Consider the following 25,940-nt stretch of genomic DNA (forward strand, 5'->3'; position numbering starts at 1 on the left):
GTAGAAATTTTTTCGCAGAGACAAAAATATATGCTCTATAAAAGAACCGGTGAAAGTTTTGTAGGATCTCAGTGAACAAACAAATATAATGTAGGGTTTTTTATATTATGAGATCGGTTGAAAAAATACCGCTCTTTCTCCGAAATAGCCGATGGATCACAAAAGGGTTTTGGATTTCACGAAAATTTTTTTGCGATGTCGAAAGAAGTACACAAATGTCATATCCTGTGGTGAGGATCGTAACTACATTTTTATGTTCGGTTTTGATGTACAATGTAAATAGATAAAATAAATAAGCGAGCTTTAAAAGTTCGTTTATTTAAAAAATATATTTTTGGTATATATTTTGCCGATAAATGTTGCTGTGTCTGTAAGTTAACCCTTAATCGGGCAGGAACAAAAAAAAAATCAGTTTTTCATAGCTTAAGTATACTTTGACATTTGAAATTTGAAAGCTATATAGTACCTAACTAACTAGTAAAATAATTTTATATTTATATAAGATTATTTTTGTGTAAATAATACAACCAAAAGGTAACCAATTTCAATATTGGGGAATTTAGCTAAATATAGAGGAGAGTTGGAAAATAGTTCCTTGTGCCCGATTAAGCATTAACCCTCAATCGGGCACAGGCACTTTGTTTCTTTTATCCTCTAGTCGGTCTAGTCAAGTCTAGCGTAGTAGCTAGTAGTTTGTTTAAAAGAGTACAGATTTAGTGATGCTCTGATATACCAGGTGAGACGAAAAAATTAGTGCGGCCCCGAGCCTTCGAGGCTAAAAATTGCATCGATTTCGATGGTTTTTTAATGAAGTAAAGTTATAAAGTACCACTAAACATTAAGAAAGTTACGTATACATATTAGAAATGCAAAGAATGTTGCTTAATATATCTCCATCAAATGTTTTTCTAGAAAATAAGCCACCTAATGGTAAGTGGTGACACGGACACTGTAAGACATATTATAAACTTTCAAGGTACCACCAACTTAGGGTATTAAGATGTTATTTCCCTAAATTAACATTGGGTTCGTGATCACACTTCAAATCGGAACAACACAGAGTATTTCAAATTGGCTGTATGTGATAAGTTGGTTAAATATTTTTAATGTGTGCAGAAAAAGAATGTACACAAATACAGTACAGTCACTTAAATTTACCTTTTTTTATTTACTTAAAAATAGTTATCAAAATCAAAGCCGAAAATCATTGTTCAATACAGAAGCGTTAGAATTGCTTATTTATAATCAAAATTCTACCACCGAGATGGAAAGAAGCAATTCGGATCTGAGAAGAACCGGCGAAAGAAACTCAGCGGTTTTTTTTTATGCCATGTCGTGTAGACATCAATTCGTGACCTTTTATAATATTATCAATAATAATGTTTTGTGCCGATGTAATTGTCTGTTAGTCTGTCATACTTTCAAGGCTAAACATCGAATAATGAATCGATTTCGATAATTTATTTAATGAATTTAAAAGTAGAATGCACTACTAAACATTAAAAAAGTGTAGTATACGAATTATACATGAAAAACGTGTTGTTTAATACATTTCCGTAACATTTGATTACGAGGTACGTGGTGCCATGGACAGTGTAAGAAACCATCAATCGACGATCATCTCGTTCTCAAGGTGTGCTATTAATTAAGAAGTCATGCGTTTTCTAATATCTTTCACACAAACGCTCTTTAACGATTCTTTCAAATTTAACAATTGAAATAAAAAAAAAAATTAGACTCGAATCAAAATACAGAGCAAAGTAAATCCTTAATCAGCAATTTACTAGTGAGATAATCATGATACAGAACAGTGCTGTTATTATATAAGATCAGTCTCGTGAACAAGACATTCGTAGATAATGTCGAAACATCGAGCTCCACCGAACAAAAAAAAAAAAACACATGACAAATATTCCGAAATGAATAACTTTAATAATAAGTGCTGTTATTGAATTTAAAATACATGTTTGATTGATGTTACGATTATGATTGCGCGAATACATACAAATGTCTCGAATTATGGTTTTTTTTTTATTGCAACGAATAAGGTGAGGTATTGACAGGGTAATTGTACGGGAGTGTCGTGATGGACATTCACCTTTGATGCCCTTTGCGCCCTCGAGCACGCGACGTGTTCAATAAAATATTTATACTATGATTTCTTTGTAAGTTTTCGTAAATATACTTCTTAGAATGTGCTAAATGGTTTATGATTGGGGTTCATATAAAAGCGACGTCGATTTTATCTGTAATATTCATGTGCAAAATTTGTTAAACGTGTTATTTGACATTTATGATAACGTAACTAGTAACATATTATAGTTTTTTTTTATTCAATCCAGTGTCATTGAAAAATCTAGCCGTGAGTTTTTTATTTTGTGTAATACTGAGTAAAGAAAGACTTCTCTTTCTTTAAATCGTATCAATAGATATAGTATATTATTAAGGTTTTATTATTATTGAGTTTAAATAAAACAAAATAAAAATAATTTATTATATAATTATAATCCTCAAAAGATTACAAAGCTTAAGATAATCTTATAACTAAACACATAATAACTATTAAATGCAATCTTAATAATCTCAAAGGAACTTAAAATAAACTATAAGATATATGTTATTGCCGAAAAAGCTATATGACGTCACGTCAGCTTGATTGACAAGAACCGTCGTTTGCTACGTATTATATACATTTCTAAACATCCCGACATACTGTTGAAATTATAGAGAAACATAATAGTAGCAAACACTTAGAATCCTTTACCAAAAATTTCCCATTAATAATAAACGTTAAATATCAGCTGTATTGTGACACTATGCTTATCTTCTTCTTTCGTATACCGAATTGTCGATGAAAGAAAGAGTCAAATATCTTTCTACTCTACAATCAAAGGCCGATTATATAAAATATTTATTATTATCTTATTGTTAAAAAAATGCGTTCAATGGCAAGTCATATTTATTATCTATTTGAGCATGTGATATTGGCAATGTAATCAGATAAACTGACTCGAAATAAAAAAAAAAAAATCTTACAAAATGCAGCAAAGAGTCTTTACTCTATTAAATAAAACTGAATATCCTATCCTATAAGTAGTGTTGGTTCATTATTAACTCTTTAATTCGAGAGGTAATTCTAAACTCACGTTAATTCAGCATCAAAACTTTAATGTTTAACTAAAGATCGACTATAAGAGTATTCTATATCGTAGGTTTAAAGAAGTGAATTTACGATAGCAATATTAGTTGTCCTATTAACAAACATAATTAAAATGACAATTTGTCATAAATTTTATAAATAAGAGAATAATATTTTGGTAAATCAAAATGCGATGAATGGACAGATGTTAAGTCAACCTCTCAACGGCTGAACTATAATATGTTCCAATTTCAAAAAAAGCGTATAATTTTTTAAAATAATGTATGTACGAATTGAAATTTGAAAATCTGAAAGCCTATTCATACAAAATCGCGAAATTAAGATTTCAATCTATACAATAACTTTTGCACATTACAGATATAAGTCATAGTCGAGGCCGTTTCCGCCGCTGAGGTAGTCGTACAGGTATACAGCCATTTCATCAAGCGCTTCGAGCCTTGGGTCGTTCAGAGGCTCCTCGCGGATCGACCTTGCTGACCTAGGTAAAGACCTGTGGGTTTATTATAAAATACAATTGTTTGCATTGATGAGAAGATGTAAACATGGATACGGATACCTTTCATTTAAAGAAACTAGATTACATATAGAAAAGTAGGGTTTTTTTTTAATTCAATAAAATATAATATCGATTGCAATACCTGATGCAAAACTAGGAATTTCCTATCGAAGTAACTTTTTAACTCGTCACTTACAATCTTTTATCAATATGCTATTTCAAGTTATTATTGTCTTAGACTATTGTAAGAGCTGAGATGGCCCAGTGGTTAGAACGTGTGCATTTTAACCGATGATTGCGGGTTCAAACCCAGACAAGCACCACTATATATATGTGCTTAATTTGTGTTTATAATTCATCTCGTGCTCGGCGGTGAAGGAAAACATCGTGAGGAAACCTGCATGTGTTCAATTTCATCGAAATTCTGCCACATGTGCATTCCACCAACCCTCATTAGATGGAACAGCGTGGTGGAATATTTTCTGAACCCTCTCCTTAATGAAAGAGGAGGCTTTATCCCAGCAGTGGGAAATTAACAGGCTGCTACTTTACTTTGACTTTACTTTATCTTAGGTTTCTTAATAATTAATCAACAAAAATTTAACTCTGATATTTTTAATTGAGTAAATCAATAGAAATATTTAACTCAATGATAAGTTCATTGCTAGAATTAATTTAAAACTCAAAGAAGTAACTTAAGCTCTTTTAAATGAAGAATACTCACCTAAAGTCGCCGTCTGTGTCCAATTCGTCTTCGGTTGTAAAACGTTCTCGGATGTCTTTCATGATGCAAGCCTCTAGCTTCTTGTGCTGGTAAAATTATATTACATCTATATTATGATTTTTTCATGAATTTGTCGCACATAGACTACCTTCTCGGTCTAGATTTAGCTCACAATGCCGCAGTTCTAGGTTTGAACTGTATTCGATTGTGTGGGATTATCATTAATTATCTATCAGAGTATGGAAGATATGGAATAGAGTAAGGTGCCTAAGCAGGAAGTCAGCCGGAATGGCCTAGCGCTGTACGTACTAGCGAGGAGTAATCCAAGGAGAACTCTGACAAGAAACGAGGGGATTCGTGGTGAAGACCACGATCGCAATTGTTTTACTGGATAGGAATCGTTAATAAAGACAGGTTCCTCTTGGGCTATGTTGGGTACCTTTATAAAGTTTTCCAAGGCGCATATACTTGTGTTCGATAATGTATCTTGTTTAGTTAGTTAGCTTCGATACGATCAGCTGTCTAAGAGGGTTGAGTGAATTGGTCTTATTTAAGTCCATATTAAAGGAACAGATATACAATTAAAATATTTTAAAACATACCTTATAACAGCGGAAGAAGAACATCGGCTTAATAAGTTCTTGAGATAATGGAGCTACGTCCCGCTTGATATCTGGTACACATTGCTGGAAATAATTTTATTTTATAGAATATATTAAAAATTTAATTTAATGAAGCAATACTCTAACTTTATTTAATATTATATGCAAGTCGTGCTAATAATTTTATCATGCAATGGTGAAATCGATTTATGTACGATATGCGAAGGTTTATCTCCCAGAGAATACTTAAACATGCGAAGATGATGACGATGATGGTCCAAAGATAATTTATTTTCGGAAAAAGACAATGGCGCTAACATATACTTACCGAGAATTTCTGACAGAATTGAAGTCCATCTTGTATGTCTCCCTTGAGTTCGCTGGACACGGGCAGGTTGGCAATGCGTTGCGTGATCTGTTCATAGTTTGGTTCCAGGTTGTGATCGATGTAGCCGAGTTCTTGCATCACGCAGGTTATGTTACGGACGCGACCCGCGTTCGGACCGCGGGATACTATTTCAAGACGATCGCGAAGGTCCAAATCTCTCTGCAAGAAGATAAATAGAAGATCGTTTTTATTCGACATGATATCCCAAAATCATGGGCTTATGTTTCTTTTTCAAATTCAATTAGTTTTGTTTAATTGGAGTTTCATAATTATACAATGCTCAAAAAATCATTTGTGAGATACTTCTGCTGAAAGTCAGAAATATAAGCATTAAAACATGTACCTAATAGTAACTATGGGCACGTATTGTACAATTACCGTTATTCTAAAAAAAGTGTGGGTACATTGGCCTTGTACATACTTTTTGGAACCTTGTTTAACTTAACGTTGTTATATTATATAGAAACAAAGTGTTTTACATAATGTATGCTTTAATTAACTTTGTCATTGCATATTCTTTTTTTAAATAAGTTGACAGACTAGCAAATGGCCCACCAGGTCTTGGGGATCTACACTATGGTGTCCCTTGTGCTTGTAGTTATAACCAGTCAGTTGTAAGTATGAGCCAGTTTCTATCTTTTGAAATCGGACCACAACAACACCTAGGTGTTGAAGTTGGAAGACAATAGGCTATTTGACTGGTTTTTAATATCCATTTTATATTATTTAGTAGAAGTTAAGAAATCCAGTAAAAGTTGTATTTTTTATTTCTAGTACATATTTGCCGAAAAATATCATAATAAAAATTCCATATTTAATTAGCGCGCAAAAACGCTATTTGGACACTATGGCGCTGCAGTGGGGTCGGTGACGTCACTTTGCTGTATTTTAATCTGTGGTACATATAGTAAAAAAGCAAAGTTTACAAGAAAGTGACTTCATCATAAGCCCGACCAATCAGGAGCGTTTTGTGTCACGTGACAAACGTTTGAAAATTTGCATTTTTATTTATGGATATTTGAATAAATTACGTATTATTTTCAACTTTCGTTAGTAAATAACCATTTTTAAACTCATAATATACACTGGTTACAATAATTCACAATTTATTTTTCGCATTGTCAAATAGCCTATTTCATAAATTATTATGATATATTTGTACGCGTAAATAGTTAGTCTAAGACAATCTCTTACCGACACCCTACTGTTTCCAAAGTAAGGCTGCTGGTATAATCCATGTGGATACTGCTGTTGCTGCTGCTGCTGCTGGTACGCGTAGGGGTTGTACTGCATTCCAGGAGGGTAGAACATAGGGTTGTATGGGAACTGGTAGTAGGGCTGTGCGAATGGTCGGAACTGCCCTGGCATCATGTAGGGCGCTGGTGGTTGGAAAGTAGGCTGTGGAACAAAGAGTACCTAATTAATAACTACAATTAATATATAATTTAGGACTTAGCTTAAATTTTATATGATTGATTTAAGATCTAGAAGTTTTTTCTCGCTATAAGGTTGCCAGCCTTTTGAAGAGGAAATAATCTTATGTTTCCTAAATTATAATTAATATATAAATTATATAAATTAATTCCATGAGAAAATTAAATCGATCGCGTCTAGAATGTCGTCAATTTTGATTGGCTGTTTTTTGGCGCGGAAGAAATTTTGCTTTACAATGAATGGCCAAGAATCTGTTCTTAAGCCAAACATGTTATCCTAAAACTCATATTCTCAAATATATTCAGAAAATTTTCCTGAAATGTAGTCGATCAGAAATCTTATCAGTCATACATTAGTAAAATTATAAAACATGTTTATAAATTACCATTAAATAGTTTTATTATCAGTAATTACTTCTAATTACATGGATATGTTATCAATTTTAAATAAAATAGTTGAATTACAAATAATATATCAAAAATTTTAAAGTCATGTGTTATGTAAGAAAATATTTCGCAATTGCTAACATCGCCTCTTTAGCTCAGTGGTAGAGCACTGGTCTCGTAAACCAGGGGTCGTGAGTTCAATCCTCACAGGAGGCATCCATATCATCCATATATTTTTTTAAACAATTTCATATGAACACTCACCCCTTGTCTAAATGGTAGGATATTGCCTAGTGGTGTCACTTTGTGTGTTTGGATCTGGTCATGTGCCAAATCGTTTTCATGGCCGTGAATAGCGCCATCTGTCGGCTTAGTGATGGTTTGCGAACTCGGGTCCATCGTAAATCCAGGCGGTAATTTTCCTAATAGGATAGATGGTATGCTGTGCTGGTTCGGCGGCTCGTCAAAAGATGGCGGTGAGGAGCATTTCGCGTAGGCATCTTTCATTTCTTTACGTATTTGTTTTACTACTTCCGGACCGAAACAACTTTCGTAAATCTGAAAACAGAGATGTGTTCATTGTTAAAAATGAATCCGTTAATAATGAAATATCATTATCATTTTTATAAAGTTTCAAATAATTCGAATTTGGTTAATACGGTGATTTAAACAAAATAACATGAGAAATCATCAGCTACAACGTAACAGATAATTCCTACTAAATAAATTAAGTAGATATTATGAACAATATATGAAACCATACGTCGCTAGACACCGCCATGTAGGTATGAATCAATCCTTACATTACCAATGCGCTACCAACCTTTAGAACGAAGATGTTATATGACAATGACGTTCTAGTAAGATATGTCATTAACGCGCAAAAAGTGAAGACTAGAAAACGTCCTAATTGGGACGTTTGCCTTTAGTTTTTTTACGTAGTAATACGTTATAATACATCATAATTACGTAGCAATACGTTTTGCGTAATTAAAACATCTAGTTATCCCTTTTACTTATTGTTTTTATCAAGCTATCCTTTTTACTTGTAACGAAATGTAAAATTAACGGTCCCCGGCGCGGCACACTTTTTTCTGTTGGTTAGTATGGGTATAACATATTTGTTTATTAGAATATCATTGATCATGTGCCTATAATTCCACCTACTCACGCTTCAAACCGGAACACAATATAAACTCTAAATTTCTACTTGAACCTAACTAATAATACGTTATAATAGTTAATCTTAATAATACAAAAATATAAATCATTAATATTTCAAAATGGAAATATAACGATAATTATTTTTTTAAATATAATTATACCCTTACATTTAGCTTATCATCCAGTGACGTCGCTGCTTTCAAACGCAGTAATTAATTCACTAATAATTAATTCTTCATAATTACATATTTTATGAATACTCTATTTTCAATATAATATCAAATATAATATTATATATCATAAAAATATTATCCCTAAAATATTTAGTATTTACCCGTTATACATTTAGTAATGCTTACTTGCTTACATTCGAAATTCGAGCGCCGAAATTTGGCTGCTACCGAGCCAATAATCACATAAATATTATATTTTAGTTATATTTAATTTCGAATTATACTTATTACATTATTTGTTATATTTTCAAATTGAGATATTATAATCACGTCCTAATTAAAAAAAAATCTAGAAACAATATTGAAAGTAAGTAATTCTTAGCTATTATTAAATGTTTCAAATAAGTCTAATGTATGGCATCATTTCGTTTATTTTTGCCATTTCGAAATATTATTCCAAAAAAATTTTAAAACACTATTCGTGATAATCATTTTTATAATGTGAGTGTTAGTATGTATACAAATATTTCGCAACAACACATAACAGCAGTCGTGGCCGAGCGGTTAAGGCGTCTGACTAGAAATCAGATTCCCTCTGGGAGCGTAGGTTCGAATCCTACCGACTGCGAAATGTTTTTATTTGCTATAATAATATTTTCTTTGTATTTTTTAAATTACTTTTAATAAATACATTTCAATCCATAGTTTACTTACCTTCATCATTGCGTATTTCTTTATAAATCTATCATCACTGCTGGCTAACGCCTTCGCCGTCAAGCTGAGGAGGCACAATAAGAATATTCTTTGCACCATTTTGTACCTGACGACAAAAACATTTTATTTATTAAAAAACATAAAATATACTTTAAAAAAATGATATATACATAGATGGTTTTGTATTATTACGAATTCTTAGTTATCTATCATATTATAACATACGTACATTATAATAATTTATACGTAAATTTTCAATATTTAATAGTCATTTTAGTTTAGTTTTAAATGTTTATGTAGTAAAGGGTTATCAAAATTGAAAAGAGCTATACTCTTTATTAGGGATAATTCATGATTTGTATAAAATTGTTGTTTTGTAACATTTCCTACTTCCTAACGTATAATTTCCGATTATTAAGTGCAGGAAAGGAAATTGTACCTACTCGCCAAACTTGAAATATATACTTACATATGTACGTTAACAATTTAATATTCAATATCTTTATATAGATTTTGACTTCCTTTTATTTCTTTTCTTTTTGACTTTATTTCAATTCAATATAGGGGGGTTCGAGGGGAAGGATACTTTTCAAATTTTATTTCATACTATCTAGTGCCCGCTACTTATTCCGTTATAAGAAGAATACAATTTTCTCTATACAATGATAACTTTTTATGTCATTCGCTTAAATGATTCTAAACCTAAATTAAGCTCCAAGCTGAGCTGAGTGACACTCGTTTAATAATTTCGAATATTTACGTGAAAATACAGACATAAAAATCTTTTTTTTTAAAACATTAAGACATAGAGACTCACGGTCTTTAAATTCTTTTCTACTTCTAAGTCTTACTTTTATCAAGTGCACTGATTTAAACGAGCATGAATCAATTTAGTTTTTTTAGTTATTATATTTATTAGCTTAATGTATTTCAAATAAATCGTTATCTAACAGCGGTGTCAAGTGGGCGTTCCTAACGAATAAATCTACTGACCAGTTCATTAACATCGCCTCAAAACCGTTAGCGTGACATGAGAAATTATATTTATAACAGCTTAGTAACTTAGTACTTGTTTTTGAAAATGTACTTTATAATTACGGCTATCGGATAATAGATGGCGCTTTAGTAAGGATGAGACAGGATTTAGCGCGAATTAAACAAAAATCAATTTGATTATGTCATTGATATCTTAATTGAAAAGGTTATATTTGGAAGTGCCTTACTAATAAAACCTTGTATAATCCGTATAAGTTACATATATAGTGCTTAATATAGGCTTTCCATGGTCTATTTAGACCTATTAGAATTAATCGTTTAGTATTCATTGAACTTTCTTGTTGAATAAGCTTCGGCTCCCTTTCTTTATTCAATCACGCACGCCATGAATGGAAAACCAGAAATACATATGGATTGATTAATTATAATCCTCCACACATAGTAGCTTAATAGCAGAGTAACGTTGGCCTCAGACTGCATCTGAGAGCACACACACACATTGAAGCGTGTTAAGATTATTACAAACAATTTAGTACCATAATTTACTTACTATTTTATAAAATCATTATTAATATATGAAAGAGTGTTGTAAATACAATATCAGGTATGATTCTAATAAACAAGTTTCGCTTGTAAAATATTAATTACATTTGAAAAAAAAGCCATTATGCCTCGTAACGAAATCAGTTACGAGAATTATACAAGTTCGAATTATGATTTTTAACGAGAATTGACAGCCATTCATAAACTCATTTGTCATTCTTTTTGGCACGTACATTAATAAGAAATCATAATATAAACCAATAAAATGTGTTTTGTTCATAAAATTAAAAACTATGAATAAGCTTCTACGTATATTATTCTACATGAGTTCGACTTTGTCACTCGTGTAGCACCGGGTTTATTCTTGGAAGAAGTGGTTTATTTAAAAAATCTTGCTACAACCTGTTCCCGTAATAGAATGTGGTAGGGTGTTTGCAATTTCTAATTAGAATTATTACGGTTCTAAGGCTTAACTGAACTTTCAATGCTTCTTGTTTATATATTGAAATATGTACGAAAGATTAAGAGTGATTTTCTTTTTGTTGTATTATTATTTAAGTGATTTCATATCGTGAAACAAACAACAAGGTTAGATTAAATTTTATTACAGCTACTTGTTAATAGATGGCGTTGCTTGGGGTCAATGGTCGCGCACGGCCTTCGCACAGCCTGTGCATGAGCGCATCTGCTATACAACTTGCGTAATGACGTCCATACTAACCATACTTATCATTTGATGCTTTTTTTGTAGAGCAAGTCTTTGAACTTGGACTTGGTCTTGATACTTTTTTTATGGGTAATTTATTATACGTATAGTAGCTATGAATCTTATTGCTACAATTTGCTATAAAATACGATAAGTTTATTTTTATTACATTAATGCTCTGTTTGTCAAGCGATTTTCTTTGTTCGATTGTTTTTGGAGAGCTTTATGTTATGTCAATAAAAATACTGTCAAAATAAGAGTTTTATAACTCTTGTTGCAGTTTCCTCACTACCTCAAAATATTAAATATTTTGTATCCACGGTACATTCGTTGTAAGGCCTATCCAAACATTGCTCAATTCTTGGATCAAAAGTGAGGGACACAGAAAGCCTTTTTTTTGAATAATCGAGTGGAGTCAAGAACATTGCTTGCAACAGGTTGTTTGTTATGTTCGAATTAAAATATCAATTTAATAATTCTATGTATATAAAATAATATTATTTAAAAATATGAATAAACTGAAATATAATATATAATACATATAAATATATAATAAGTTACTGATGAAAATCACTACTGTAGTAAAAAAATACATTCTGTTTATGCGACAATATAGGATTTAGGTTAGGCAATCTTTTATGTATTTAATAAATATATATGCATTTACATAATTTCTTTTATACTGTGGCGTACCCTTATAAGCAAGTAACACTTTTATAGTACAATACGAACGTAAAAATTATTAAATAATTTGGAAAATTGTTCTTATTTAATATTTATAATGTCCAAGTTCAAAATATAAAACGCATGGGTAAAGAAGCACTTGGCGTGCAATGGCGGTCTTATCGCTCGCAGCGATCTCTCAGAGACAACCTTTGTTGAAAGGAGATTTATAAGAAGACTCTTATTGCACCGACAATATAAATTCTACAACTTTACTCGACACTGGTGCTAAATTTGTGTAATATAATTTATTTCAAATGAATATAATGAAAAGAGTAAATTTATGCAATTTATACATAAACGAAATGAATAACATAACACATAACATAACCTGAGATAACAATACAACAAAAAAAAAATCGTTAATCTAAGACAGGTCTTGCAGCTCTGGGTACATTCGAAACGTTTATTGATTTTTTTTTTTATGGTATAGGTTGGCGGACGAGCATATGGGCATCCTGATGGTAAGTGGTCACCATCGCCCATAGACAATGACGGTGGAAGAAATATTAACTATTCCTTACATCGTCAATGTGCCACCAACCTTGGGAACTAAGATGTTATGTACCTTGTGCCTGTAGTTACACTGGCTAGTTACACTACATTAATAACAACTTATTTTATCTATTATCTTCGTTCTTTTACCTTATTTGTAAAGAGGTTTTTTTATTTGACATTATTATTTAATATAATACATTCCAAATACCACGGTTAGCTAATCACGCGCAGGCTTTACGTGCTTTCTGAGGCATGGGATTGTATCTCTGTTCACTACATACTTACACATAAACCCATAAGCTGTTCACTATAACCAGACTGCTACTGGGAATTAATTGTCGATTAATATTTAAAGTATCACTATCTTAGTTATCTCAAGTAGACAGTTTTTTTTTAATAAATTATGGCGACAGGTCTCTCGGTAGAGGCATCGTTGAATGACAAATACCTAAATAAAACACAACTTTGCCAATGTAAATAACATTATATTTAAGATTTTAAATTAACATGATTATTTTTTTTAAAGTTATTAATTTCGGGATATTCACTTTAGTCTCGTGAACAAGACATTCGTAGATAATTTCGAAATATCGAGCTCCACCGAAAAAACATAAAAAACATGGTAGATATCCCAAAATTAATAACTTTAATAACATTATATTTGTTTCAAGTGGTGTAAGAGCAAATACTCTCGAATTACTCGTTTAAATTTAAGTAAGTAGGTAGGTAAACATAGTCAAAACTTCATGTGCTAAATCTTTTCCATCAATCAAATTACAGATATTTTTAATTGAATACAGTCGTACACTAAATAGTAATTAGTTAATTACCGTAATAATTTTATTACGTAGTATAAAACAAAGTTGCTTACCGCTGTCTGTCCCCATGTATGCTAAGATCTTTTAAATTACGCAACGTATTTGGATGCGGTTGTTTTAAATAGATAGAGTGATTCGAGAGAAAAGTTTTTGTATATACGTTGACAATATAGTAAAGAAACAAGAAACAATCTGTAGTATATTTAGTATCAGCTTGCACCCGTGCTAAGCCGGGCGGGTCGCTAGATCACTATAAATTAACTGTTACGGTGTTAAGAATCAAACTTTGAATTGATTAGATGAAGATCAAGGTTGAACGGGCACAGCACGCGATTTGTATAAAAAAATATCGCAAAAACTTTTCTTTACGCCTCAACATTACAATATAAACAAAAAATCTCCAAATTTAAATCGGATTATTCCGTAAGAAGGAACTCGAATCTCGCCTCGGAACTCGATCGTAAAATTTTAGAAAATTATTTTATTCTATATTCACTATTTTAAATACACAGTATAAAACAAAGTCGCTTACTGCTTTCTGTCCATATACATATATGCTTAGATCATTAAAATTACGCAACAGATTCTGATGCGTTTTTTTTTAGTATATAGAGTGATTCTAGAGGAAGGTTTGTGTTTATTTGTGTTATTACATGGAGAATATAGTAGAGAAAACTGATAAATTTAGAAGTTTCTAATGTGATGTCATAAATAAACGAATTATGTAGTATATTTAGTATGAGTATTGCGCCCGTACGAAGCCGGGGCCGGTCGCTAGTCATAGATAAAATAACGTATCACTCTAATGTCGAAACGAGTGAGAAACTAATTTATAGTCTGTATGTTTAATTAAATAATTAATAATTGTTCATTATGCGACAAATTTGTATTCAACACATACGACAGAAACGTTCACACACACACACACACACACACACACACACACATACAGTCTTATTCAAACTGGATCTCAATGTGATTATTAAAAAAAAGGCTTCCAAAAGTTAAACTTATAATATACTACTTCCAAAAGTTAAACTTATAATACTATAATTCCTGTTTATATGCTAAATAGTAAATAGAAATAATGAAAACGTATAATTTGAGATCGTTGCTTTTACGTAATCGTTTTCCGTGGAATCTCAGGTGAACGATCTATAATAGGTTATTTAGTACCTTCATAACAAAACAATTTTTTGTTATACATAATTATGGGAACATGATGGAACTGGCTGTTTATTACACGGTCGTTGTTTTTTGTTTTCTTTAAGGTTTAAAAAAGAAAACAAACGTAGTACATGACTAACAGTATGGAAATTGAAAATAATTTCATCGTATTTTATGAACTATGTATATTAGCTTCTTGAATTGAATTAAACATATTTGTATCAGACTTCAAAGATTATCAAGTTTTGTTGATTATGACAAAAAATCGATATTATTTTCCAATTCGATTAAATATCGATAATGATTAAAATATGATTTTAGTTTAAAAATCAAAAAATAAAATTGGAATAAATTCTTAACAGTTTTGTTTATAATATAGATAAATTTTAAGTGTTTTTATTTACTGCTGTTAAATACGTTTATAATTTCTTAACCGTTTTGTTTATAATATCGATAAACTTTAATTGTTATTAATTAGTGTGTTTAGTGAGTTAAAACTATGTGATGTATTAATAGTACAAAGGCAGAAACCCTCACGTAACTATTTATATTGAGTGTGCAAAGTTTCAAATTAATCGAATGAAAGGTTTGTTGTTTGTAAATCACACATAATTATATTATTTCTGTTCAGTTTCATTTTATAGTATTAATAATAAGTTTTTTTTGGGTATTATTTGGAAATTAAATACATTTGAAAACTTTATTATGGTAACGAAAATTGCCATCTAAGCTACTACTACTACTAAGAAATTCGTATCGTATTCGAAAATGACGTACAATTTCGATTTATTCATTGTCACAGAGACATAAATATCACGAATAATCACAATATCACGAAAAGAAAACGGCGGGAAAATAAATGACAACTGTTTGCTTTTTTTTTAAACAGCCTGTGTTAAAAAAATATATAATTTGAATTAGGAATTTCAAGTAGAATATTCTAATTCCAACAAGAAAGCTCGCGTCTGAAATCGTTAATTTAATTAGGGACCAAATATTTTGATTACAGAATTATATCAAATAGTTAGTATAGGAAGTCGTGTGAAGTGACGCCAAACAGTATATACACAGTAGCTGTAATAAACGTGAGAAATTCAAGGAAAAATCTTTCAATGCAATCGCTTCCTATCTCTTTTTGCTTCATCAAATGGAACGTTTATCTTGCAATCAATTTAATAACATCAGTCATGAATTATAATCGCGACGGGGTTTTTGCTTGTTGCGGTTGAATGTATGACCAATCGCTGGAAGACAGAACAAACATCCCAAGTATTTATCTATAAATTATTTTCATTAATCTGTATTTATTGGACGTAATTAAAAAATAAATAAACGCCTTGTTTGTTTTTGTTTAAGGGCTTGTATAATGTATTGAACGTCAGCATGTTTTCCGTTTGTCAATTGTGAACACCTTATAAATAGATATTCAGCAAAGAGGTTTGCTACAAAAATAGTTATTTAAAAAAAAATGAAGCAAATTTATTTTTCCTGATTTCTTTAAATCTAAAACGGTATATCGTTTCAGTAATTTCAGTGGTGTTCGAAGCTCGCCGGTTATAAATTGCTATCAAAATATTAAATATATTGATTCGAAAAAAGAAAAAATGTGGCTTAATAAAGAGCTACCTTGTCTTTCTTACAATTAAAATAAAACAACTGTCAAATAAGCATAATTGATTTTAACTTTGAAATGATCTGTGTTATCATTGGTATTCTGAATATAAAATATGAATGTATGTTGTATCTTCTGCATGCTACATCACATTGGTGAAATGAAATGCCGATACGTCACAACTAACAGCCATTAAACGTAATTGAATGAATTAATGTGTTTTAGTTAATGCGTATGTGAGTTTCAAACTCATTGTTTTTTTATTATTAATTTAGGAGGGCGAATGGGAATGAAAATTACTGAAAAAGAATATTAAACGAAGACTGGAGTTACTCAACATTGAAAGCACTATTGAAACTCCAATAAATTAATCTTTTTTCATTTCATCTCGTGTCTTGTGGTCGAGCGACACATCATCGGGTGAAATTCTGCCACATGTACTTAGTAAGTTAGTAGTAGTTTAGCTCCAAAAGGAGAATGTACCAACGGCCGGCAGGACATTCACTTGCTTTTACTTTTTATTGCAATTTAATTCATTAATCTAGTTTGGAATTAATACGTTCAGACATCTAGTATATCTTTTATATCATATGTTATTTTATTTTCGTAGTAATTGAATGACCGGATGTAATTTTAGAAACTATATAAACCGGATCGTTTATGACAGTGTTGCGGTGACCGAATTTAGCAAAACTAGTTTGAAATATTCAAAAAAATTTTCAAAGTTTAATTTAATTTGAGTATTATAATATTGATTGTTGATTTATCATTTTGTATTTATGTAAAGAGAACTGGTTGCATTTTTTTTACGTACGGCTACATACAAGGTTATTAGTATTTCGTCTTATTACGGCTATTGTCTAAATAGACCTGATAAAGTACGTTAAATAATTCAATTAATATAGATACGTTCCGTTCAGAGAGATGGCCCAATGGTTAGAACGCGTGCATCTTAACCGATGATTGCGGGTTCAAAACCAGCTAAGCACACTATACTCGTATATATGTTCTTAATTTATGTTTAAAATTCATCTCGTGCTCAGCTATGAAGGAAAACATCGTGAAGAAACCTGCACGTGTCTAATTTCGTTGAAATTCTGCCCTGTGCATTCCACCAACCCGCATTGGAACAGAACAGAACAGCGTGGTGGAATATGTTCCAAACCCTCTCCTTAACGGGAGAGGAGGCCTTAGCCCAGGAATAAGTAATTTTCATTTCATCTCGTGTCTTGTGGTCGAGCGACACATCATCGGGTGAAATTCTGCCACATGTACTTAGTAAGTTAGTAGTAGTTTAGCTCCAAAAGGAGAATGTACCAACGGCCGGCAGGACATTCACTTGCTTTTACTTTTTATTGCAATTTAATTCATTAATCTAGTTTGGAATAAGTAATTTTCATTTCATCTCGTGTCTTGTGGTCGAGCGACACATCATCGGGTGAAATTCTGCCACATGTACTTAGTAAGTTAGTAGTAGTTTAGCTCCAAAAGGAGAATGTACCAACGGCCGGCAGGGTGTTTATTAAATTAAATTAAATTAAACTTTACTACTACTTTACTTTAGATACGTTCCAATATGCTTAGAACTTAGTTTATTCGAATGGACTCAGATCATGATGAAATGGTTTTTTGTTGCTTTTATTTCTGGTTGTGTAATTGTTATTGACCTGTTGCCTTTACAAAGTCACCGGACGTGGGGCGTTCCGTTCTAGGGCTCCGAGTATATCTTGAGATTGGATTTCTTTGCGTTTGAAAGACCATTCAAAATTATACACTTAACATAACAACACGAACCCCAGCTACGGATCATAAACAAAGTTGTAGAAATGTCCCATCCAATGTAGGTGAAACACACATCAGCTAATAAGACACGTCGCTGTTAAGATACTTGTACGAATAATAAATAGTATCTTTGACAAGTATTTATTATACGACAGACTGAATTGACGTTGATTGGTCAGTCTTGTGCTTCGCAAGTAAACCGCGATGGATAAACGCTTTTAATTGGTTAGATATACAACTCGTATACATTTATGCGTCCTACAAAGCTTTTTGCATTCAGGAATACGTTTGCTGTAGGAATGGAGACAGTACGTAGAAATATGCGCTGTCAACTAAACTGAATGTGAAAGGAGGTTGCTAATACTACGTATAAATAATTAATTATAATTAACTACTATACCGTCACTTATTGTCGCAGGAAATTGTTTGAAATTCAATTAGTAGAGCCAAAGTAACCTACTGACTACGCAATGTATATTAGACGTATTCAAATAAGGTTAATTACTTTTCATGTATATAAAGTGTTATAAAAAAATACTGGTATCATCGATGGTCTTTAACCCTGTGTCCGCAATTAAGCACCATGTTGGCTTAAGCTCCATAGCTCATTCTCAAAGGGAGGAGTCATTTCACTTTACGTCTATAATCTCATATTAGGGTCACCCGCGAAACTTCGGGCTTATTTAAAATATTTTTTAGGAATTTGAAGACCAGTGATCGGTTTTGTTTTGATTTCATTTCATTGTAAATTGTAAGCCACATATATATACATTTGGTGACAAAATTATGAAACTTTATTTAAAAAAATATATAATGTTAACTAGTATGTATACGTTAGAATTTAAGTTTGTCGATATTAATTCACTTTTATTTTTATATGACCATCAGTAACATGTTTTCGCTCTCTAAAATTCATTAGTTCCTTAATTGTGAAATATCAGTAAATTTCAATCAATAATCTTCTTTGCGCATCTACAACTGGATGTCTTCAAAATGAGACCCATAATCCCATCCAATAATTACAGACCCAAAAATTGGCTTGTACTATTAATATTTAAGGTAATTTTATAAAACTAAAATAAAACTCACCAATATCAAAATATCCATAGCCTTGTAGAAAGATAAAAGGACGACTCGATGTGTATGCCCGTCTGGGTAGGTACCACCCACTCATCAGTTATTCTACCGCCAAATAACAGTACTCGGTATTGTTGTGTTCCGGTTTGAAGGGTGAGTGAGCCAGTGTAACTACAGGCACAATACAATACAAACTACAGCACATAACATCTTAGTTCCCAAGGTTGGTGGCACATTGGCTATGTAAGGAATAGTTAATATTTCTTACAGCTTCATTGTCTACGGGTGATGGTGACCTTATCATCAAGTGGCCTATATGCTCATCCGTCAACCTACACCATAAAAAAATAAAACGTAAGTTTAAATAAAAACCGATAAAATCATTAAGAAAGGAGCTAATTAACGAATAAGCTTTATTCCCATACTTGGGTTCACACCGAGAAAGTCGCAAGTACAGCATACACGGTGTATCATTAAATTGAAGGTCAACGGTAATAAATATAAATGATTCCTACGCTATTCATTTGGTACGGTTCGAATAACGGATTCCTTTATAGCCGCTTCGTATGTTTGTCTTAAGTAGTCGGTCTTTCCGTTGGCTTACAAACGATTGTAAATTTAAATAAAAGGATAATTTGATAATCGTGACTAACTTATAGTTTATAGAAGTTTTCTTGTGACGAAGTATTTGATGTACTTTTCTTTTTGATTGGTAATAATTTAGTTCACAAGGTTAGGGGCGCATGGGCATCTAGTGTGATGGTGACTATTTACCATCAGATGATATTTAGCCGTCTGATTTGTTCATGAAAAAAGACAATTAGGTATCAATTTATATTAACACGCGCTATTAGAAATTTTAATCATTTCTCACTTCGCTAATGCGTCACTAGCCTCGGGAACTGAGATGTTACATGTTGTATATAACTTATAAAAGATGATTTTTTTTAATGTGAGACAACATGACATACATTACTTTGATCCCAATGTTAGTAGCTAAAGCACTTGTGTTATGGAAATCAGAAGTAACGACGGTACCACAAACAGCCAGACCCAAGACAACATAGAAAACTAATGATAATCTACATCGACTCGGCCTGGAGTCGAACCCGGGACTTCCGAGTGGCGTACCCATGAAAACCGGTGTACACACCACTCGACCACGGAGGTCGTCGTTTTACTAAGTCATATCCAATAATAAGAAGACTATTAATAGAGCTTTGAGTATGAGCTATCCTATCTGTAAGTAGCACGTGGGCTCTTAAATGAGACGTCATCAAGATAGCCGTCCTTTGCAGCCGGGGATGACAATTTCAAAGCAAAGTCGAAGTGACGACAACTTTCCTTCCACCCAATGACACTATACTATAAACGCCAGCGGGGCCAGCTATGTATAAAATACTTATTTATCTCGGTAGAGTTATCCTCTAACTAGCTATATATACAACGATATACGTCATGTTTCTTTTTATGCTTTCGTGTTTCCTATCCGCTGTTGCTCATTGTTGCTTTATGGCATAATAATAGAATCTCTGCTATGCAATGGAATTACTAATATTTTACTACTTTTTTATGGAATAGGTTGGCGGACGAGCATATGGGCAACCTCCAATGGGTAAGTGGTCACCATCACCCATAGACAATGACGCTGTAAGATGCTATGTCCCTTGTGCCCGTAGTTACGCTGGCTCACTCACCCTTCAAACCGGAATACAACAATACTGCGTACTGTTGTGTAGTGGTAGAATATTTAATGAGTTGGTGGTATCTACCCAGGCGGGCTTGCAAAAAGCCCTACCACCAAGTAATCCTGCGACTTATAACACCATCGATGCTCTAAGGCAATGTAATAAAAACATGTATTTATCAAAAATTCTATATTTTACAATTATTTGTTTTTTTTATTAAAAACTATTTAAATGCCCCCCTGTTTTATTGATTCACATGCGTTCCGAGACGGAAAAAATATTTTGAACATAGATTTATTTCTTTTTTAATTGTCCATTTTATTACATTAATTTTTATATCCAGTTCATTAATAATATTGTTAATATTGTTAATTATATGACTGGAATTGTATTTAATAATTTTTGACATAATGAATTCGGCTTTGGATCATTGATTCTAATTTAGAGATAGCTCTTGATATTTAACATTTATTCGTCTGTATATCAATAGTATATCAAGATTGTTTGTTTTTCCCGAGTCTGCACAATACCTTGTCTTCATACTAATAGTTTTAAATACACAAAGTTTCGGTATAAATAATTAACAAGCAATCAAAGATGTGCTGTTTTTGTAAGATTAAAATAACGGTGTTATCTCGATAATACTTACGTGTGACGAGTAAAAAAATTTGTCAGTTACGAATTACACGCTAGTTAATGATGTTGTATTTAATGTATAAAAATATAGAAGTTCCGTTACTCGATGGAATGTTAGTGTACTTATCTCTCTAATATTATAAGTTATTACTTTTTGTTGATGTCTAATAAAAATTTAATTATCTTATAACGACGGATTATTATGATATTATATTATGTGATTTTTACGTCAGTTGAAGGTACTTTCTTTTGGAATCCTTGACAGTTCTTATGTAAAATTTCTTGATATTACCGTTTGTATACAACTTTCGCAATTATATCAAGATATTTCTAAATGAACTTATATAAAGCATTGCATACAAGCTATTAATTACGTCGAGGTAGAATAAGCTTCTTACCTTCTCAAATGGAGACGCGGTAGTTAGATATTTACAGGCTCTTATTAGACAGGGCAGGCAAGCAGGAAGGCTTACAGACACACAAGCCATACATTAATACTCTCAGATTGCCAGCATATCAGTGGTATCAAGGATGATATATATTCTAAAATTATAAATGCGAAGATATTTTTGTCAGTCTATCTGTCTTTTGCTCTTTTGCGACTTATAAACTGAAACGAATTTGATGATTTTTTATGAAGTAACTTTCATTTCCAAGGAAGGTGTAACTTTATTTACCTTAAAACCGCATGCGGCAAAAAAAGTAAAGAAGTAAAGTAACAACCTGTAAATTTCCCACTGCTGGGCTAAGGCTTCCTCTTCTCCATTAAGGAGAGGCTTTGGGACATATTCCACCACGCTGTTCCAATGCAGGTTGATGGAATGCACATGTGGCAGCATTTTGGTAAAATATGATACATGAAGGTTTCCTCACGATGCTTTCCTTCACGCACGAGATGAATTATAAACACAAATTAAGCACATATATAGATAGTGGTGCTTGCCTGGGCTTGAACCCGAAAACATCGGTTAAGATGCACGCGTTCTAACCACTGGGCCATCTCAGCTCACTAAGTGCGACAAATAGTGTTACATATTAGTATTGTTCTCGTATAAAATGTGTACTGAGAGTAGGTTTTCTATCGCAAAAGACACGCACAATGTATTATCACCAGAAAAAGTAAATTAATTTTATAAAATGCATGTAGAACTCAACAGAGAATTCCATGTATTCCATGTATTCCTATATGTGATATGTACAAATCTCCAGTAGATTGAAAGAAATACTTAATCTCTTAAATGGTACTTTTGGCAAATGAAGTTCAAACTTAGTAAACCTCATTTACCACCCGATAATGTAAATGCCAGTTATTTCCGAACCCTTGGTAGATATGTTGGCATGATGAAGATATTATCATTTTTTTATGTGATAGGTGGCAAACGAGCAGGAGGCTCACCTGATGGAAAGTGACTACCACCGCCAATGGACATCTGCAGGAATAGGCTCTTTTATTGAAGGTTCCCATGCCGTATCGGTTCGGAAAAACCGTGAACTGACTAACTTTGACTCATAATATACTTATACTTAGTATATACTGATTAGTAATATTGGTTTCGAGTTTATAGTATTGGTTTGCACGGCCGTCCGGTATAAAATAAAGGCATTCCACGAAGCCGCTCAATGGATATGTTTGAGCGGAGTTGTCTGACAGCTCAGAGCATTAACTGATTACAGTTTGCTCGCCGCGATAGGCGAACATTACACACGCATTAGAAAATGTATCAGTTTAGCCTCAAGGGCCCGTGATTGTAGCGGTAAAGCTATTGTTGCTCTCCATGTTCATTAATAGCGCTGACTTAGTTTGGCTTCGGAACTGTTTTAATATTATCGTGTTGTTTTTTTTTTATTCCAATGTAAGTAGCCTAAGCACTTGTGTTATGGAAAATCAGAAGTAATGACGGTACTACAAACATCCAGACCCAAGACATACTCGATGTATGTCGGCTAGAAATCGAACCCGTGACCTCGGAGTGTCGTATCCATGAAAACCGGTGTACACACCACTCGACCACGGAGATCGTCAAATATTTGACTGCCGTTGCTTCAGATGAGGCCGGAGAATCCGAGGATCTGATTTTAAATACTGATGAAAAGTTATTAGGTTTTTGTGTCGAAAAATTCTCGATAAGAAGCCTGTCAGAAGTTCGTTATTAAAGGCTAATTACATAGGCTTAATATTTCACGCATATATCGAAAAATAAATGTAAAAGTATATATTTTTGATTTTAATGTAGCTGTAGGTTTTTGTTTAATGTTACGATAGTTTGTGACGATCTTGTAAACAGGTTTCGTCTCAATTGAATGGTTGAAAATTAAGTTTTTTCGTGCACGCTTTTTGTGCGTTTTTTCATAGAAAGATGACTGAAAATAACTTTATTAAAAAATAAGTTTTTATAACAAAAAATAATAATAACAATTTTATTTCGCTGATATTTTCTGATAAAAATATAATTTAAAGGTTTGTGTGACACGTTTATACAAAGTATAACATTTATACTTGAATCTCTCTAATAATCAAAATCAAAATATACTCTATTCTAGTAGTTATGTGCCGTCTTTGAAATGTCATGGTGCAGTGTTGAATTAAATGTAAATATATCATCGACTCTCAAAGAGTATTCTATAAAGTAGTTACTCTTTCCGCAATTTTTGTCAGTCAATAAAGTACAATAATTTTTTTATATATATACGTCCTGTCTAGAAATGTACTAGCCTACTATCTATATACATAGTATGTAGTATATAAGGATAATTATTTATTTTGGCTAATAAAAACCAAGTACTCGAATATCGAACACCGATCTGTAGAACTATTCTGTAAGAAATTCGAAACACGAACGTTAAATGTCAAAATGTGAATTACTAACTCTAAAAGTCGCTTGTCAACATTTCACGAGTGAGAATCGAAGTGAATTATAACAGAATAGTGCTGCATTGTTCAATTCTTAAATCATAATCGTTAGCGCAAATTTCACTAGGTAGCTCACTACATGAGGTATATGTACCTCCAAACAGAAATACAACAACACAACAACAAAAGGTCAGCCAGTGTATCTACAGGCACAAAGGACAGTACATCTTAGTTAACAAGATTGGCGGCGTATTGGCTAAATATTGCATTTTTGTCAAAGTGATTAAAGCCTATTTCTTATACGTAATAGGGATTATATTTGGGATTCCGTATTTCATGATATGATATTTATTTTGCTAATCCTACTTCAGAGCTGGCCAGAATTTTCTATAATAAAAAGGTAAACAACATTATATAAATAACCGACACTAGATAACATAATATAATTAATGTAAAGATAAGAATATTTGTGTAACCTACCAGGGCAACATAGTCACCTAAGACTCAGGTCTTAAAATGAGAATTAAAAAAATGAAATTCAAACCTGTATTATTGGATTTCCAGTAGTTACTCGATAGCGTGTCATATAAACATTCTATTATATAGAAACATTAAATCTTATTTTACATATACAACAACAACAGCCTGTAAATTCCCTCCTCTCCCTTTGAGGAGAAGGTTTGGAACATATTCCACCACGCAACAGTGTATTGTGGCAGAATTTCTATGAAATTTGTCACATGCTGGTTGCCTCACGATGTTTTCCTTCACGAGTACGTGATGAATTATAAAGACAAATTAAGCACATGGATTAGCGGTGCTTGCCTGGGTTTGAAACCGCATACATCAGTTAAGATGCACGCGTTCTAACCACTGGGCCATCTCGACTCGCTATTGTACACATATAGTGTTGAAATTAAATCGTATTCTAAGTAAGACATCATAGCTAGCTTAACAAATATAGCCCTTTAATCTTTCCCAAACACATTTCACGCACTAGTAAGTGGTTTCATAAGACATAACGGTAAGGAACCCTCGGATCGTGAGTCATACGCGCGCTTGAACGTTTTTTTTTCTTTTAACGTATTATTTTTATAACGTAATACTAACAATACAATCAATTTACCGTAGCGTCATTACAAATAACAGTTATAATATCACAATCGTAGCTTCTCCAATTAGACACAGTTTTAACTTAATTGAGCACTCAATAGAGTTTTAAGAATTGTTTCTTTTATCTACGATGTTGTGTATTGTGTATCGTCTAAGAAGGTTTTATATTTAATTTATTTTGTTTTAATTTTTTTTTAACTGTTTCCTTCGCTTATAAGGATGCAATATTCTGAGTACTTGATATCATTTTCTGGGTAAAGTAGCCAAATGTTTTTTAGTTAACATAAAGAGATATCTCAATAGTATGTTTTTTATTGGAAGTTGTAAGAATTTATCTCATCTTTATGATGATAACATGTTATCATTCCTTATATCGACAATGCGCCACCAATGTTTGGAATTAAGATGTTATGTCCCTTCTGCCTATATACAGTTACACTTACTCACCTTTAAAATCAAAACAACAACAATAATAAGTATACCTGTTTG

At 32.3% G+C, this 25,940-nt stretch overlaps 1 protein-coding gene and 2 non-coding genes across 4 annotated transcripts in view; 2 read left to right on the forward strand and 1 right to left on the reverse strand.

Moving 5' to 3' along the window:
- Positions 1 to 2,486: 2,486 nt before the first annotated feature.
- The window catches only part of LOC124542396, a 29,436-nt gene continuing 5,982 nt past the window's right edge, over positions 2,487 to 25,940 (reverse strand). Inside the window, exons 2-8 of one of the 2 annotated variants that reach the window (XM_047120357.1) lie at positions 9,242 to 9,347; positions 7,455 to 7,748; positions 6,565 to 6,768; positions 5,311 to 5,529; positions 4,983 to 5,066; positions 4,381 to 4,466; positions 2,487 to 3,638 (exon numbers count right to left, since the gene is read on the reverse strand). In XM_047120357.1, coding sequence (XP_046976313.1) covers positions 3,512 to 3,638; positions 4,381 to 4,466; positions 4,983 to 5,066; positions 5,311 to 5,529; positions 6,565 to 6,768; positions 7,455 to 7,748; positions 9,242 to 9,340 — 1,113 coding nt within the window. In that variant the 5' untranslated portion in view covers positions 9,341 to 9,347 and the 3' untranslated portion in view covers positions 2,487 to 3,511. Of the gene's footprint in view, positions 3,651 to 4,380; positions 4,467 to 4,982; positions 5,067 to 5,310; positions 5,530 to 6,564; positions 6,769 to 7,454; positions 7,749 to 9,241; positions 9,348 to 25,940 lie in introns of both variants that reach the window. The other variant, XM_047120354.1, reaches the window with a different exon arrangement.
- Trnat-cgu lies at positions 7,335 to 7,406 on the forward strand. The gene has a single exon. It is a non-coding gene; the product is annotated as a tRNA-Thr (tRNA).
- Positions 9,074 to 9,155, forward strand: Trnas-aga. The gene has a single exon. It is a non-coding gene; the product is annotated as a tRNA-Ser (tRNA).

The sequence above is a fragment of the Vanessa cardui genome, chromosome 2 (assembly GCF_905220365.1).
Source record: "Vanessa cardui chromosome 2, ilVanCard2.1, whole genome shotgun sequence".
NCBI lineage: Eukaryota > Metazoa > Arthropoda > Insecta > Lepidoptera > Nymphalidae > Vanessa > Vanessa cardui.